Raw genomic sequence first — 15,122 nt, forward strand, 5'->3', positions numbered from 1 at the left:
ATACCAAGATCCGCGAGGTCACGAAGAATCCCAAACCTCCAGGTGGTATCATAAGCTTTTTCCAAGTCAAAAAATATTGCTAGACAATGCTGTTTGTGTATGAATGCTTCAGAGACTGTGTTTTCAAGGCGGACGAGATGGTCGATTGTACAGCATGCTTTTCTAAATCCACATTGGTGTATATCAAGAAGTGTTCGCGATTCTCGGGTGAACATTAACCTAATAATTAACACACTTTCAAAACTTTTGGCAAGACAACTCGTAAGTGCCATTGGCCTGTAACTTCCAGCCGAGGTTGGCGGTTTTCCTGATTTAAGGAATGGCACAACCACGGCGTTTTTCCACGCCTCTGGCATTTTTCCAGACTGCCATATTTTATTGAAAAATTTCACAAGAGCTTCTACAGCATCTTCAGAGAGGTGTGCAAGCATTTCATAATGGATTTCATCTGGGCCTGGTGCTGTCTGTTTGCCGGCCGGAAGTACTGTACGGATTTCTTCTTGTGTAATTAATTTATTGTAATGTTCATTTGCACTGCCACTGGCCGGCAGTTGTTGTTTTTCAGTTGTGTTCTTGTATTTTAAAAATGATTGTGTGCAGTGTGAGGAGCTGGAAACTGTGGCGAAGTGTTCCCCTAGTTTGTCGGCCTGTTCGCTAATGCTTGTTTTTCTATCCGGAGATGTTAGGAAAGGTATTGTGAAGGGGAAAAGCTGCCATTAAGTTTGCGGACTTGTGCCCACATTTGTTTTGATGTAACTGAACTATTTATTGACGATACGTAGTTTTGCAACGAAGTTTTTTCAGCATTGTGACGGATATGTCGAGCTTTTGCTCTCGCCTTTTTAAAATTTGAGGTTGTCGTGTGTGGGGTATCTTCGGAAAGTTCCCCAGGCTTTGTTTTCATTCCTTTTTGCTTCTCTGCAATCTTGGTTATACCAAACCTTGTGGTTTCGGCGTACTACTCCTGACGACTGCGGAATAGCTAGACGTGCAGGCGAAATTATACATGTAAAAATTTCATTTATTTCGTCAATGCTAAGATCACCTGAAAATATTATCTCCAGACAGGCCTTTTCTTGAAATAGTGGTCAGTCTGCTAAGTGCAGTTTCCAACGGCGTGGTTTAGTTGGAATTATTCGTGGTTGTGATGAAAAGTTAATTATCACTGGAAAGTGATCACTTCCGTACGGGTTATCAAGAATATCCCACTTAAAATCTGTAAAAATAGATGGAGAGCTAAAAGACAAGTCTATGCAACTCATTTTACCTGAGGATGAATAATAATATGTGGGTTTGCCTGTATTGAGCACGCTGACGTTGTTGCACAGAATAAAATCTTCTAAAACCCGACCTCTAGTGTCGCTCTGTTCACTTCCACAAAATGGGGAGTGCGCATTAAAATCGCCGACTACCAGATATGGCTCCGGTAACTGATTAAAAAGTGCTTCTAGGTCATCGAGTGTTACTGTGATTTGTGGTTGGAAATACACTGTGCATATGGTAATTGTTTTAAAGCTAATGACAGTGACTGCAACGGCTTCATAATTCGTCTGGATCTTGATTTTACGCGTTGCAACACCGCTATGAACTACGACAGCAACGCCTCCGGAGAGCCTATTCGCCTGATCACGGTCATGGCGAAAGACTTTATACTTTTTAAAAATATTTTGTGTAAAGGTCCCAAATTGGTCTCCTGAAGGCACAGTGCCACAGAAGACAGAGAATGTAAGAGATCTGTTGAATCACCATAGTTTTTTTTAAATTCCACGGCAGTTCCAGTGGATAAGAAAAGCCATTATAAATGTTTAAGGGGATGTATTCTGAACCTCAGGTCCCTCCTTTTTGAGGGCCTGTTATCATGATTTTTTCTTTTTTTCGGTCAAGGAAGCCCCGCCGTCGTTGCGGCCGAGGCGAGCCCCGAGTTGTATCCATCGCCTCAGTGGAGGCGCTGGAGTTCCGCGGGGAACCCACGGGCAGGGTGGTGGTGGACTTCTCCCGAACATGAGAAGCCTTGCGGGCTGCCGACTTGGTGGCCGGCGGGCCCGTTTGCGGGGGTGGCATAGCAGCTTTCGCTGCATCTGCCAGGGGTGCGGATGGCCCTGCCTCAACCTCACTTCGTGTGAGCTGTGATGCGCAGCGCCCGCGCACCACATCGGCGAAGTTTGTGTGAGGAGTGATGGAGAAAGTGCCATGTGATATCGCATAACGCCTTCTTGCCTCTTTAAATGTGATATCATCTTTTGTCTTTATTGTAATTATTTCTTTTTCTTTCTTCACGCAGGACAAGACCTTGAATAAGCAGCGTGGTCGCCTTCGCAGTTTGCGCAGCATGGCGCGTCATCGCAGTCGTCTGATTGGTGGTCATTTGAGGCACATTTAGCACAGGTGTTGCGGCCGCGGCAGCTTTGTGAGCCGTGACCGAACTTCTGGCATTTGATACAGCGTCTAGGGTTGGGTATATATGGGCGAACGGAGATTTTTGCATAGCCTACCTCGATTTACTCGGGCAGGGTGCAAGAGGCAAACGTCAGGACCAGGTGTTTTGTTGGAATTTCTTTGTTGTCTTTGCGGATTGTAATTCTATGGACGTTGGTTACATTTTGCGGGGAAAGTCCTTCAAGCATCTCTTCCTCTTTTAGGTGCAGAGAGTCATTCTCTGAGATGACACCACGTACTGTGTTCAATGATCTGTGTGGTGTGACAGAGACAGGAATATCGCCAAAAGTTTCAATGTTTGCAAGTTTTGATATTTGAGTAATGTCGAGCAGTTCGAGCAGAAGGTCACCACTAGCCAACTTTGTGACTTTGTACTGAAGGCCGAAGCAATCTGTAAGAACTCTTGAAACAAGGAGCGGGGATATTTGTCTGGCTGGCTTTTCTGTTTCTTTACTGTGGACGATGTGGTACTTAGGGAAAGTTGTCTTCTTTTTGTTGAAAAACTGGGATGTGACATCGGTCCGCCCCCTTTTGAGAGGGCGATCATTAGTAAGCAGTGAGGAAGCCATAAAAATTTTGTTATTCGGCCATGGTGCCAGCCACCCACCATGAAGCCCAACAAGAGGACGAGACAGGAACTTTAAAACAAGTCCTGCCCACGCCAGCTGTACACCACTACTAGAACCAAATATGACGCAACTCAGGGTGGTTGGCCACTCAAGGTTAACCCTCGCCGCCTATGAAAAGTGAAAAAACCGAGAAGGGAGAAGGAGGCAGGAAAGTTCTAAGAAAGATGACAGGAAAGTGAAAGATGGAGGGGAGGACAGCAAAAGGCGACTGCCGATTTCCCCCGGTCGGGTCAAGCCGGGGGTGCCGTCTACAGGAAGCTGGGGCCAAAGTGGTGTGTTGCTTCTGCCGAGGGGCCTTAAAGGTCCAAACGCTCAGCATCGGCTCAACCACCAGGATCGCCTTTTCTCCGGACATGGCGATGCCACGCACGGCAAAGCGTGGGTGCTCGGGTCCGTGGTGATGCACTGTTCACCATCATCCCCCTGCGGGGATGTCCCTGCGGATGCTCGGGAACCTGTGGTGCCGCCACTCACCAACGCCCGCAAGCTGCAGACGCCCCCCAGCGGAGATTTGTGCGATTAGTAACGACGTAACAGCTGCTTTAGGTTCTTCCGTGCAGTCAATTATGCTTGACCTTGAGGAAGAGTAGAGATAAGAATAGCCGAATTTTGAAGATAAGGTATCAAAACACGACACTGGTGCAGAAACGAATCACTTTAAGCAGCTTAAATCAGTACAAAAAGTCATCAAGGTATCTTGTGCATGCGGTAGAGAATGCTTTAATGCTGATCTCTCAGCGGATGGTGCTGAAGGCAATGCATTCCGCACTCGTAAAGTTGACACCGGGCAAGACGCCGAAGCTGGCTCGCTTAACAGGAGAGTACAACTTGATCTGCCGCAGGCGGGTGTCCAGGCCATCCTTGTGGTTGGTCAACACTGCAATCTGCACATGGAAGGCGCGGACAGGGCGGCCTGCCGAGTCTTGAGTTGCAATGTGCACCCATCCCGTTGGCTCATTCAGGTCAACAGTATTGACCACCCGCAGGTCGTGGAAAGTGCTTCCCACTTTCACGGCAATTCTGAAAGCAAAGGTCAGACCAAATGTTAACACTGTACCATGCGGGCACTTTCGTTCATGGGGCTACATGAATCAGCAATGTGGGACGCATACTGAATTTGACCGGCGTTAGCTGATTAAGGCAGCATGTTTAGCCTAAGCCATCCGTTCGTGGTTCGAATGTGGAGCATTCTGCGCAGTTGCGGAGGAGTGTCATGAGGGTGGGTGATGGGGCGAAAGGAGTGGCCTGTGTGTGGATATCACGCAGCGACCACGTGAACCGCACTGCACTCTTGGGCATAACACCTACGTAGGAGTGCGAGAGGGCGAAATGAAGATTGATGGCCCTGTGACGTGAGCAGTGGAGACAAGAGGGGCATCACCATACCGGAGCATATTCTGCGGCGTGGGAGAAAAATTCTCATCACGGGGTGCAGTGCGTTGCTCTATGCATTGTGTTCATGTTTCCTTGCGTGTTCTGCCGAGCAAGAGAACCGAGAATGAAGTGCGTAGTGAGGTTTGAATAAAATAAAACGAATAATTCCACCTGAAGGCGCCATGCCTAAAGAACATAATCGGCTGTAAGAAACAAACGTGCCGAGGCGCTGCGTGTGCCGTGGGTTGCATGCACCCAATATAAGGTGCGACGCTCAGCGCTCGTGGAGGTGTTACTCGAACGGAACATAATGGAAAGCTTAAACAGCACGCAATCATCATGTTTAACGTAACAGCCGCCTAGCTACAAAAACCCTGCAGCACGCGAGGGCAATTGTGCGCCGTATAACATGTTGAACGAGCGACGCAGTCCGAACAAGAGCGCCAGCAAGACTGGCAATCTGCACAGGCCGCGCCCCGAACCGATCCCGAAGGCGCATCCGGCGGCAAGAACAGGTGACGCAATGACTGTATTAGCGAGACGGCGGCAGCTCCAAAAAGCTGCGAATGCGAGTGTTTTGTAGCCAATGAATTTAATCTTGTGTGCGACGTGTGCGACAGACAATAGGGCTCTATAGTAACATTGTGACAGTTACGTGCAACCGACCAATTATCTTGGAGTATCGTGGGACCGTAGACCGGGTGATACATCAACGCCTTATCGCGGCGCGGGCCGGCAGAAGCAACCAGAATAGGCGCGTGCGCAGAGAGCTCACGTCAGCACGAACGTTGTCCGCTAAGCTCTTCTCAAATGCACGAACAATCCCTGTCGCTGTTGGCGCCCGCGTCTGCTAAGCGACGATAGAGGCAACACGTGGCAGAGAATGTGCTTTCAGGACGTGAGGCATTTGTTACGATGTATTTGTTCTTTAAGCGAGGACTGTGAAATAATAGGGAACCTACGTAAGCACAGGTAGGACAAAGCTTGGTATAAAGCCAAGTTACACGTTGAAAGCGAATTTTCTACTTTTGCCATTGACTTGCGCACAATATGGGATGTAGCTGGTACACGAGGTTGTAAACGAGCGGTGACAATAAACTTGATAGTTTTGCTCACGCCATTTAGGGCCGTTATCCGTCGCAACACAGCTAGGCGGGCACAAATGAGCGCAGCAAGGGAGGCATTGGCCGTCCTATAATGGGGGCGGAAAATTTGCCCCATGTTGATCTCTTCTACCCAGAAATCAAGAAAAGGCGTTACAATATGCACTTCGCGCCCCCCCCCCCCCCCTTATAGAGAGACCTGTGCACGCGAATGAATACAACAGTTGTCACTTCGCCACGAGGGATGGTGATAATTCTGGTACTATCTTTCAGGCTGTTGAAGACGGATGTCAGTCAATGCTTTTCACTTTCATGTAATGCAGTCGCATTTTCCAATAAAAAGACAGGCATTGATAAACTTTGTTGCTTAGCGCGTAAATTTCCTGCCAGAGTCGGTTTACCGTGCGCTGTGCTGCTTTGGTGCTTTGCTTAGACAGCGCAGTACGGCCGCAGTAAAGAACAGCGGCGCTGTGCTGTGGTAAGCTTAGGTAGACTTCAATAAAACGGAGAGTTGAGCGAGTTGGTACATACTACTGCGAATAACAGCCCTGAATAACAGCGCCGGTCTTGTTGTCTTCTTCTTTCTTTGTCCCTCGTCTCAGCGCTGTAAATTCCCAGGAGCTTAGGTAGTCACACCCACTAATGAGTGGACTCATACCACCTCACTCGTACTAACGTCTGCGGGTGTGAGTGGCTGGTCGTGTGTGTGGGTGGACGTGAGTGCGAGTGAGCGGATGTGACTGGACGTAAGTGGAGATGAGTCTGAGTGCAAATGAATGGATATTAGTGGGAGTGGCCATGAGTGGAAGTGAGTGTGAGGGGAGATGGGTAGTGAGTGCACATGAGTGGCTGCGAGTTGATGTGAGTGGACGGGAGTGGACGTGAGTGGCGAGTGGATGCGAGTGGGGAATATACTCGACTTCGAAGTTTGCAGCTTGTGTTTCGCGTCGACGGTGTCCGCTGTGTGTTTCGCGAAGGCAGAGTCTTTGGACGCCCGAAGCAGGGGATTCTGATGGCATGGGAACGGATATATTTCGTTGCTGTTTGCCTTACTAGTTCACTGTTGGCATGAGCGCAGGCTCTTCGCTGGTGCAATGAGCCGCTACGGGTTGTCAGATCCTTAGATAGAATTTCGCATTGCCACTGCTAGAAACGTAAATGCCTCTTGCCACGCCTCCTACGCGGCTCGAGCTCATGTACGCAGAGTTCCAATGCTTGCTGCTGAAACAATGACCGGCCGCTTCTCAGCAATAGCTAGAGTAATGTTGGATCTCGAGCACTGCAGTGGACGCGTAGTTTTTTTTTGTGCCCGGATGTGTGTTTTGTAGAGCACTGCTCTGTCATAATTTATTTATTGGACCGGTCTCAGAACCAGCAGAGCCTTCCATTGCCAAAGCAAAGAACGTGACCTACTTGGCCCGGCTCTTGAACTGCTCAATCTAGGCTGAAGCCGGAAAACAACGCGAAAAAGAAGCGTGCTTTTAGGTAACTACAGAGGTTCCTTTTTCTATTATGTACTTGGAGCCCTGCGAGGCAAATCAAGCATGTGGTTTTTATTTTTGTATACATAACATCAGACACGGTGATTCTTTGACGCCGATGAGGCAGCCGAAGTGGTAACATTTGATGTTTCAATCTGCTACAGAAATGCTTGTTTCGTGCCGATGGTGACGAAACATTGCGACGATTTTCGGTAATGGTTATATGAGGTGGCAACCAAATTGGCCGCATTATTTTCGAGTGGTTGGACGTACAGTTGAAACTGAATTCTCCTATACTCGGCAAAGAGATCTAAAATATAATGTCTCTCAGTATTGGTAGCATTCTCGCTCGAGAAAAAGCATCAGCACATTCGCCTCATAATGAGAGGGCAGGATTAATTAGAGAAAGGCGTTGATCATGGGAAAGGTGGAAGCCAAGCAGAGACTGGAAAAACAGACGATGCGATAGATTTACCGAGTGAGGGAAGGAAAAAACACGAGCCTAGCTGAGCATGCTTCGTGACCATGTGGTCACGAGGAGACAGGATACGACTGCGCGACTAAATTGCCTCAACAATGGCGCAGTATGTGGTGTCTCACGTCCCGCCGCTGCACGTGGCCTTCGTGAGACGCCATAGTGGAGGGCTACCGAACAATTCCTACTCCCTGGCTTCTTCAACATGGAGTGACATGAACAGCGCACTGCTGGATTTCCATTCGGGCTCGAGCAAAATGCGGCCGCCGGATTCCATAGCGCGACCTTGATATAAGCAGCCGAACGTCAAAGCGACTGAGCCGCCGCGGTGGAAAAAAAAGAAAAAAAGGGGGGGGGGGACAGCAGACATTAGGATACGTTACATGTTTAAATCTTACGCCAACCACAGCGGTAACCATTTTTTTCTTTTCCAGACACAGTCTCACGCTCATCTCTTGTACAGTGGTACGCATGCTCGCGTATCTAAGTATCCCGCTAAAAACTCCTCATTTTAACGTCAGTTGACACCCATGGCAGCAGGTACACACAGCTCGGTCACCGCACGTAGCGCCGGGCATCTTCACGCAGGCTGGATGCGGGCGCAAGACCCCCAGCAGTTTCCTGGTGAAAGCTATGCTGACAGACATTGTGGGATGCGGAAGAATGCAGTAGCTGTGACTTGGAACGTGCTACAGCGCGCTTGCAGACGGAGTCGAAAGTTTCCGGGCGACACGCGCGTTAACCGAACAGCACAGCTCTTCGTGGCGCATCGGTTTGTGCCTGCAGGTGCTAGCCTGACAATTCGCACATGACGCCTTTTCTCCACTGGATACGATTCCAGGGGCAAAGATATGGCACGCAACGCAGAGGCGCAGAAATACGAAAGGAAAACGGCATTCCGATGAGGCGCTGACGTTCACTAAACGTTTGTTAGTGAAACGACGCATCGTGATGATTCAGAGCGGCATCGCATTTGGACTCCAAGTAAATGACACAGAAACCCGCACCCGGCCTCCTGGACGAGAACCTTTGCGGGCACAAAATAGACACGGCATACGTGCGCTCGACACTAAAAAGCCCATCTCGAAGCTCACGTGGTTTCGAAAAAATTTCTGATTCATAGTTTACGCGGGTTTAACGTCTCTAAGCGACTCAGACTATGAGGGACGCTGTAGTGAAAGGCTTCGGAAATTTGTACCACCTGATGATCTTTACCGTGCACTAACACTGCACAGTACAGGGATCTCTAACATTTTGCCTCCCCAGAAATGCTACCGCCGCTGCAGGTATCGAACCCGCGCCTTTCGGGTCAGCAGCCTTGTGCCATATATCCACTGAGCCACCGCGACGGTCTTTTCTGCGCTCTGTGGAACTGCACGAAATGTCGATGAGAGGGGGAAAATCAAGTACCTTTTAGGTGCGTAGCTCTCGTCGCGTTCGTAATCGACGTAGATACAGACCGCCTGTATTGCCGTTTTGCGGTGAAACTGAACATTGACTTCGTGCGGTAGAAGCCCATCCGATCGCCAGTACGTATTCAGGCAGTTGTCTCGCAGCTGATCGACGCCAAATCCTGCAAAAACGCGCGTTGACAAGATGCCTCAGAACGCCCAGTCAGGATTCGCCGTTCGTGACGGTCGGGAGGAGCCTCATAGCTTACCGGGCTTGCAGGAAGACAGCGACCACACAGCCTCGGCTCCCACCTCGCGGACATCACCCTGCCTCTCCAAAGTCGAGAGGTCTTGAGCAGAGGAAGCGTTCATGGTCCTAATAAGACGAGAGAGAGAGGAGGAAGGAAAGAGGTAAGGTTATCTAGGAGCAAGTTCCTAGTCTCCCTAGCGCCCGCCCTAAATGCCGGCACTATAGTCAGGATTACACGGATGAGCAGATTCACTTGACATGCAGGTGGGAAGGTCTTGCTTGCAGAGCGGTTACCGTTACAGTGAACAGACGCAAATGGATTACTCGCGGCCGCAGTGGGAAAAGTCATGACAGACAACTCAAACCACGCACAACAACAGCGCGCAAAACGGCAACGTGGACTGTCCGCAGGCAGGCAATATTGCCACACTACTAACCCCTATAGTGGCACCGTATCGCGTCTAAACTGTGTTACCTGGCAGTTGGCAAGCCTTGAGCCATCTCGAGGCTAGATGTTTCCTCGTCTTCATCTCTCGAGCTGCCTGCTGCCTTGCGCGTTCCAACAGCGTCTTGCGCGTATAAGTAAACCAGCCCTGCGTACGTCAACTTTTCGTCGGTGACATATTTGGCGGAGCATCTGCATAACGGTCCATGTACGGTGACCTCGAGGACACTCTTGACGTCAGTTCTCAACGCGTGGCTACAACACCAGTCCACAAGGCGAGCCGCCACCTGCAAGGCCTACGACCAGAGTTAGGCCAGCACATAAGATCAGTAAGGGCCATGATATCCGCTACGGCTAGCCAGACAAGTCAGTATTCCAGGAATGCCCCGCCGTTTGTCCTTCACATGCCTCGGCCGCCCCCATCATTCCACGGTCAGAGGTTTGAGGATGTCGAAAACTGGTTGGCCAGCTTTGACCATGTGGCGGGCTTCAACGATTGGGACCGCGAGCGCAAATTAGAAAACGTGTACTTAGCACTACAAGACTCGTCCAAGATGTGGTATGAGAACCACGAAGCTTCCTTCACTAACTGGGAGAACTTTCGCCGAAAGCTTTTGGCCACGCTCAACACCAGCGAACGAAAGGAGAAGGCTGAAATCGCCTTGCAATCGAGGTCGCAGCAGCCGAACGAGAGCGTCGCCATGTTTATCGAGGACATGACGCGTCTCTTCAATCGCGCCGACCCTGCTATGCCCGAGGCCAAGAAGCTACGCCACTTAATGCGCTGTGGGCGTAAAAGAGCAATTGTTTGCCGGACTGGTACGTGACCCGCCAAGAGCGGTGGCCGACATTGCCAAAGAAGCAACAAGCATGGCGCGTTCTCTGCAAGAACGGGGCGCACACTACGGCCGTCAGGCTAGTGTAGCAGCCGCTCACAAAAGTACGCCCCCGTCGCTACCCACTGAGGAGCTTCGAGAGCTCGTGAGGAGCCTGGTGCGCGTAGAACTCGAGAAACTTCGTTTCGAAGCTCCACAGGCCAGCGTCGCTGCCATACCGGGCGTGGTCCGAGATGAAGACCGGCGAGCTGTTCAGTCGCCACGAGCTCCGCAGCCGACGCCCTATGTGATGACATACAGTCAAGCACTACAAAGCCGTCCTGGGCCAGTGAGACAAGCCGTACCCCCATCACTCCTGTGCCTTCACTACGGTACCGAACTGCAGCTGTACCAATCGTATCGCAGGAGCCCAGGTCCACCATGAGCAAAGCGCGCTTTTAGCGTACGCCAAACAATAGGCCCCTTCTACAACTGCGGGGAGCCCAGCCACATCCTCCGCCACTGCCCCTACCGCAGAATGGGCTTAAGGGGTTTTTCACCTGACGCACCTGGACCACGCTACGGAGAACGGCCGCGGGACATCGAGCAGTATCTGTCCGATAACGTGCAGCCAACGACCTCGCAGCGACGCCAGTCCCGCTCGCCATCCTCAAGGCGGTTTTCTTCGCCAAGCCGCTCGTCTTCCTCTAGCCAGTTCAGAGGCGCGTCCCCACATCGGAAAAACTGAAGACGGCGTCCCCCGGGGGTAGTGCCGCCGCTATTGGATCAAGTCAAGAGCCTCGACGATCCGCCGCTACGATCCGATCGACGACGACCTCACCCGACGACCTCAAAGACAACGACGTGCTCTTACCGACTGGTGTCTGCCGAAATATCAGTAATCGCTGATAATCGCGATGTGACCGCACCTGTGGATATTGGCACTGATTTTTCTGTAATGAGCAGTCGGTTAGCTACGGCCCTCAGGAAGGTTCTGACCCCTTGGTCTGACCACAGATTCGCACCGCCGGCGGCGATGTGGTTACGCCAATTGGCGTCTGCACGTCACGAATACAGATCCGCGGTGCTACTTTCCCTAGTTGCTTTGCTTTGCTGCCCGAGTGCTCCAAAGACCGGATACTCGGTTTGATTTCCTTCGTGAGTACCGTGCTGTCATCAACTTTAAGGAGCGGGTCGTGTCATTTTCCACTCAACCCCCTTTTGACGGCGATTCCGAGCAACGCTGGACTAAGTTAGGCGTCTTTGACGACCACGTATTGATCCCGTCAAGAGCTAGCAAGTTTGTTACCGTAGATTACGACACCACCGGAACTCGTGGCACCGCTGAAACCAACACGTCGCTGCTCCTTGGTCGGTAAGTCTGCGTTGCTCGCGGAATTGTTGAGCTGAACAATGGCCTTGGTGACCAATTTTGGCCGTGAACTTCAGTGTTTGCCTGGCAGAACAGTTATTGCGTATTTCGAAGAACTCAGCGAATTCGTGGGACAGCACGCTTTGTCCGAAGCCTCGGCATTAGTGGAGGCACCGACCACTCCCATAAAAACTGACGTGAGCCCGAACCTCCCATATAAGCAGAAACGCTGCCTCGAAAGCGTTATTCAGTCTTTATGTGACTGCTTTGCCTCGAACTCTAAGGTAGGCGGACACCGCTCACAAAGCACCGAATTACAGTCGACGCCAACCAGCGGCCGTTATGTCAGCCGCCTTACCAGATCTATTCGAAGCAGCATGATTCCATTCGCCGTCAAGTTCTAGAAATGCTCCAGGACGACATGATACAGCCGTCGACGAGCCCATGGGCGTCGCCTGTTCCTCTAGCAGCAAAGAAAGATGGAACCCTACGGTTCTGCGTTGATTACCGACGTTTAAAAAGTCACAAAAAGGCTGTTTATCCTCTGCCGCGCATTGATGACTCCCTGGATCGGCTGCGCCTTGCCAAGTACTTCTCATCGCTAGATTTACGCAGCGGCTATTGACAAGGTGGACGAACGCGACCGGGAAAAGATCGCCTTTAATACACCGGACGGTCTGTACGAATTCCGGGTGGTCCCTTTCGGCCTGTACTCGGCTCCTGCAACCTTCCAGCGGATGATGGCCACCGTTCTTGCCGATCTGAAATAGCAGTCCTGTATCGTGTACTTGGATGACGTTGTCATCTCCGATTCGTTCCAAGAGCACCTGAGACGCCTGAAACTGTGTTCGAAGCAATTTGGTCAGCCTGTCTCTCCCTGAAGCCCGAAAAGTCGCTTTCGAAGAGTGAAGTTTCTGGGCCACATCGTGAGTGCTAAAGGGGTTAGTCCCGACCCCGATAAGACAGCCGCCGTGGCTGCTTTTCCTGTGCCCACCGATAAGCGAAGCGTGCGCCGCTTTCTGGGTCTCTGCGTCTATTATCGGCGTTTTGTGCCGAATTTCTCCCAGATCGCTGAGCCCCTCACCCGCCTCACGAAAGATTCCGAACCGTTCATCTGGGTCCTGGCGCAACAGAAGGCCTTGGAAGATCTCCCAATTCATCTCCAAATTATGCCCATCCTTGGACACTTCGACGAGTCAGCCGCCACTGAACTGCACAAAGACGCCAGCAACATCGACCTCGGTGTGGGAATTGTGCAGTGGCAGGATGGTCTCGAACACGCAATCGCATACGCGAACCGCACCTTGTCATGATCTGAGGCAAACTATTCCACCACCAAAAATGAGTGCCTGGCCATTGTGTGGGAGTGACGAAATTTAGCCCGTACATATATGGCCGCCCTTTCAGGGTCGTCAGTGACCACCACTTGCTTTGTTGGCTGCCAAACCTCAAAGATCACTCGGGACGGCTTGCACGCTGGAGCCTTCGACTTCAGGAATACGATGCCACCATCGTCTATAAGCCTGGTAGGAAGCACAGTGATGTCGACTGTCTCGTGCTCCTATCGAGAACCCCCCAGCTGACCCCGACGACGATTCAGTTTTTCTTGGCGCCATCTCCACGTCCGTTTTGATTCAATACCAAAGAGACGACAGTGAACTACGGCCCCTCATTGAGTATCTGGAAGGAAGCGCTCAGTCTCCCCCACGAATCTTCTCACGCGGACTATCGTCGTTCTGTTTACGTGACGGCATCCTGTATATGAAAAACTACAGCCCGACGGAAGCTGTTTATCTACTCGTCGTGCCTACGGCTCTTCGCGACGAAGTCCTGCAGGCGTGCCATGATGATCTATGTTCTGGTCACCTGGGTTTTTGTCGAACTTTGGCACGAATACGGCAAAAGTACTACTGGCCCAGGGTTTCTACAGTTGTGAAGCAGTACGTAAGAACTTGCCGCGAGTGCCAGCGTCACAAGACGCCGCCGACTAAGCCAGCCGGCCCACTGCAGCCTATTGATACGCCTCAGGTCCCCTTCCAACAAGTCGGCATAGACTTACTCAGCCCATTTTCGGAGTCCGCGCTTGGTAACCGCTACATTGTGGTCGCCACTGACTACCTCAGCCGATACTGTGAGATTAAATCTCTTCCTCATGGTACCGCTGACGAAATTGCAAACTTTTTTATCCAAAACATTGTGTTTCGTCACCGTGCACCCACCATCGTTTTAACTGACAGGGGAACAGCGTTCACCTCGGCCCTTATGCAGGAGGTTATGCGCCTGAGCGGCACCAGTCACCGCAAAACAACCGCTTACCACCCTGAAACGAACGGCTCAACACGGCGATCGCCGACATGATTTCCATGTATGTCGACGCGGACCACCGTAATTGGGATGCCATACTTCCTTACGACACATTTGCCTATAATACTGCAGTCCAGGAAACGACACGCTTCACTCCATTTCGTTTAGGACATGGTCACGAAGCCACAACCATGCTGGATGCAGTGCTGCTTCCAAGTAGCACTACCTCCTCTGTTACGGGTGCTGCCCAATTCGTTCGTTACGCTGAGGCCGCCCGCCAACTCGCTCGAGAGCGCATCCTGCACCAACAAGTTCTCGACGCTCGGCGTTATAACCTCCACCACCCAAATGTGCGTTACCAGCCCGGCGAACAAGTCTGGGTGTGTCGCCCAATCCGCATGCCAGGGCGCTCTGAGAAGCTTCTACGCCGATACTTTGGCCCCTACGAGGTGCTCCGCCAGCTCAGTGAAGTCACCTACGAAGTTCTTCCCCAGGGAACCGTTGGCTCTTCTAGACGGCCGACCTCCGACGTTCACGCCGGCTAGACCCTCGCGCGTGTCTACACAGTACGCCAGACACATGCGACTACCCTTGTCCTGCCTCCCACTTCTGCCGCACCGAGTCGGTGTCTTTCAGAGAGGGGGACTAATGCCACACTACCAACTTCTATAGTGGCACCGTATCGCGGCTAAACTGTATTACCTGGAAGTTGGCAAGCCTTGAGCCATCTCGTGGCTAGATGTTTCCTCGTCTTCATCTCTCGAGCTGCCTGCTGCCTTGCGCGTTCTAACAGCGTCTTGCGCGTATAAGTAAACCAGCCCTGCGTTCGTCAACCGTTCGTCGGTTGCAATATTCAGGCGGGTAAGGGATTGCATAACAAGGTAATTCTCGGCTCTTCCGGGCACAGAATTTATTTTAGAACAGAACTTCTTAAAAAAATCCATGCGCAACACATATCCTTCAGCGCAACCGATTTATTTTTCTACCATTACCAAAAATAGTACTACAACCACACAATTTATTCGGAATTTATAAACGCTGTGACTT

At 51.2% G+C, this 15,122-nt stretch overlaps 1 protein-coding gene across 1 annotated transcript in view; it reads right to left on the minus strand.

The window, feature by feature from the left end:
- Positions 1 to 3,711: 3,711 nt before the first annotated feature.
- Positions 3,712 to 15,122, minus strand: part of LOC144102207 (anaphase-promoting complex subunit 10-like) — a 72,803-nt gene continuing 61,392 nt past the window's right edge. Inside the window, exons 2-4 of the mRNA XM_077635522.1 lie at positions 9,159 to 9,265; positions 8,909 to 9,071; positions 3,712 to 4,085 (exon numbers count right to left, since the gene is read on the minus strand). Coding sequence (XP_077491648.1) covers positions 3,800 to 4,085; positions 8,909 to 9,071; positions 9,159 to 9,261 — 552 coding nt within the window. The 5' untranslated portion in view covers positions 9,262 to 9,265 and the 3' untranslated portion in view covers positions 3,712 to 3,799. The remainder of the gene's footprint in view (positions 4,086 to 8,908; positions 9,072 to 9,158; positions 9,266 to 15,122) is intronic.

Source organism: Amblyomma americanum, chromosome 1 (assembly GCF_052857255.1).
Source record: "Amblyomma americanum isolate KBUSLIRL-KWMA chromosome 1, ASM5285725v1, whole genome shotgun sequence".
NCBI lineage: Eukaryota > Metazoa > Arthropoda > Arachnida > Ixodida > Ixodidae > Amblyomma > Amblyomma americanum.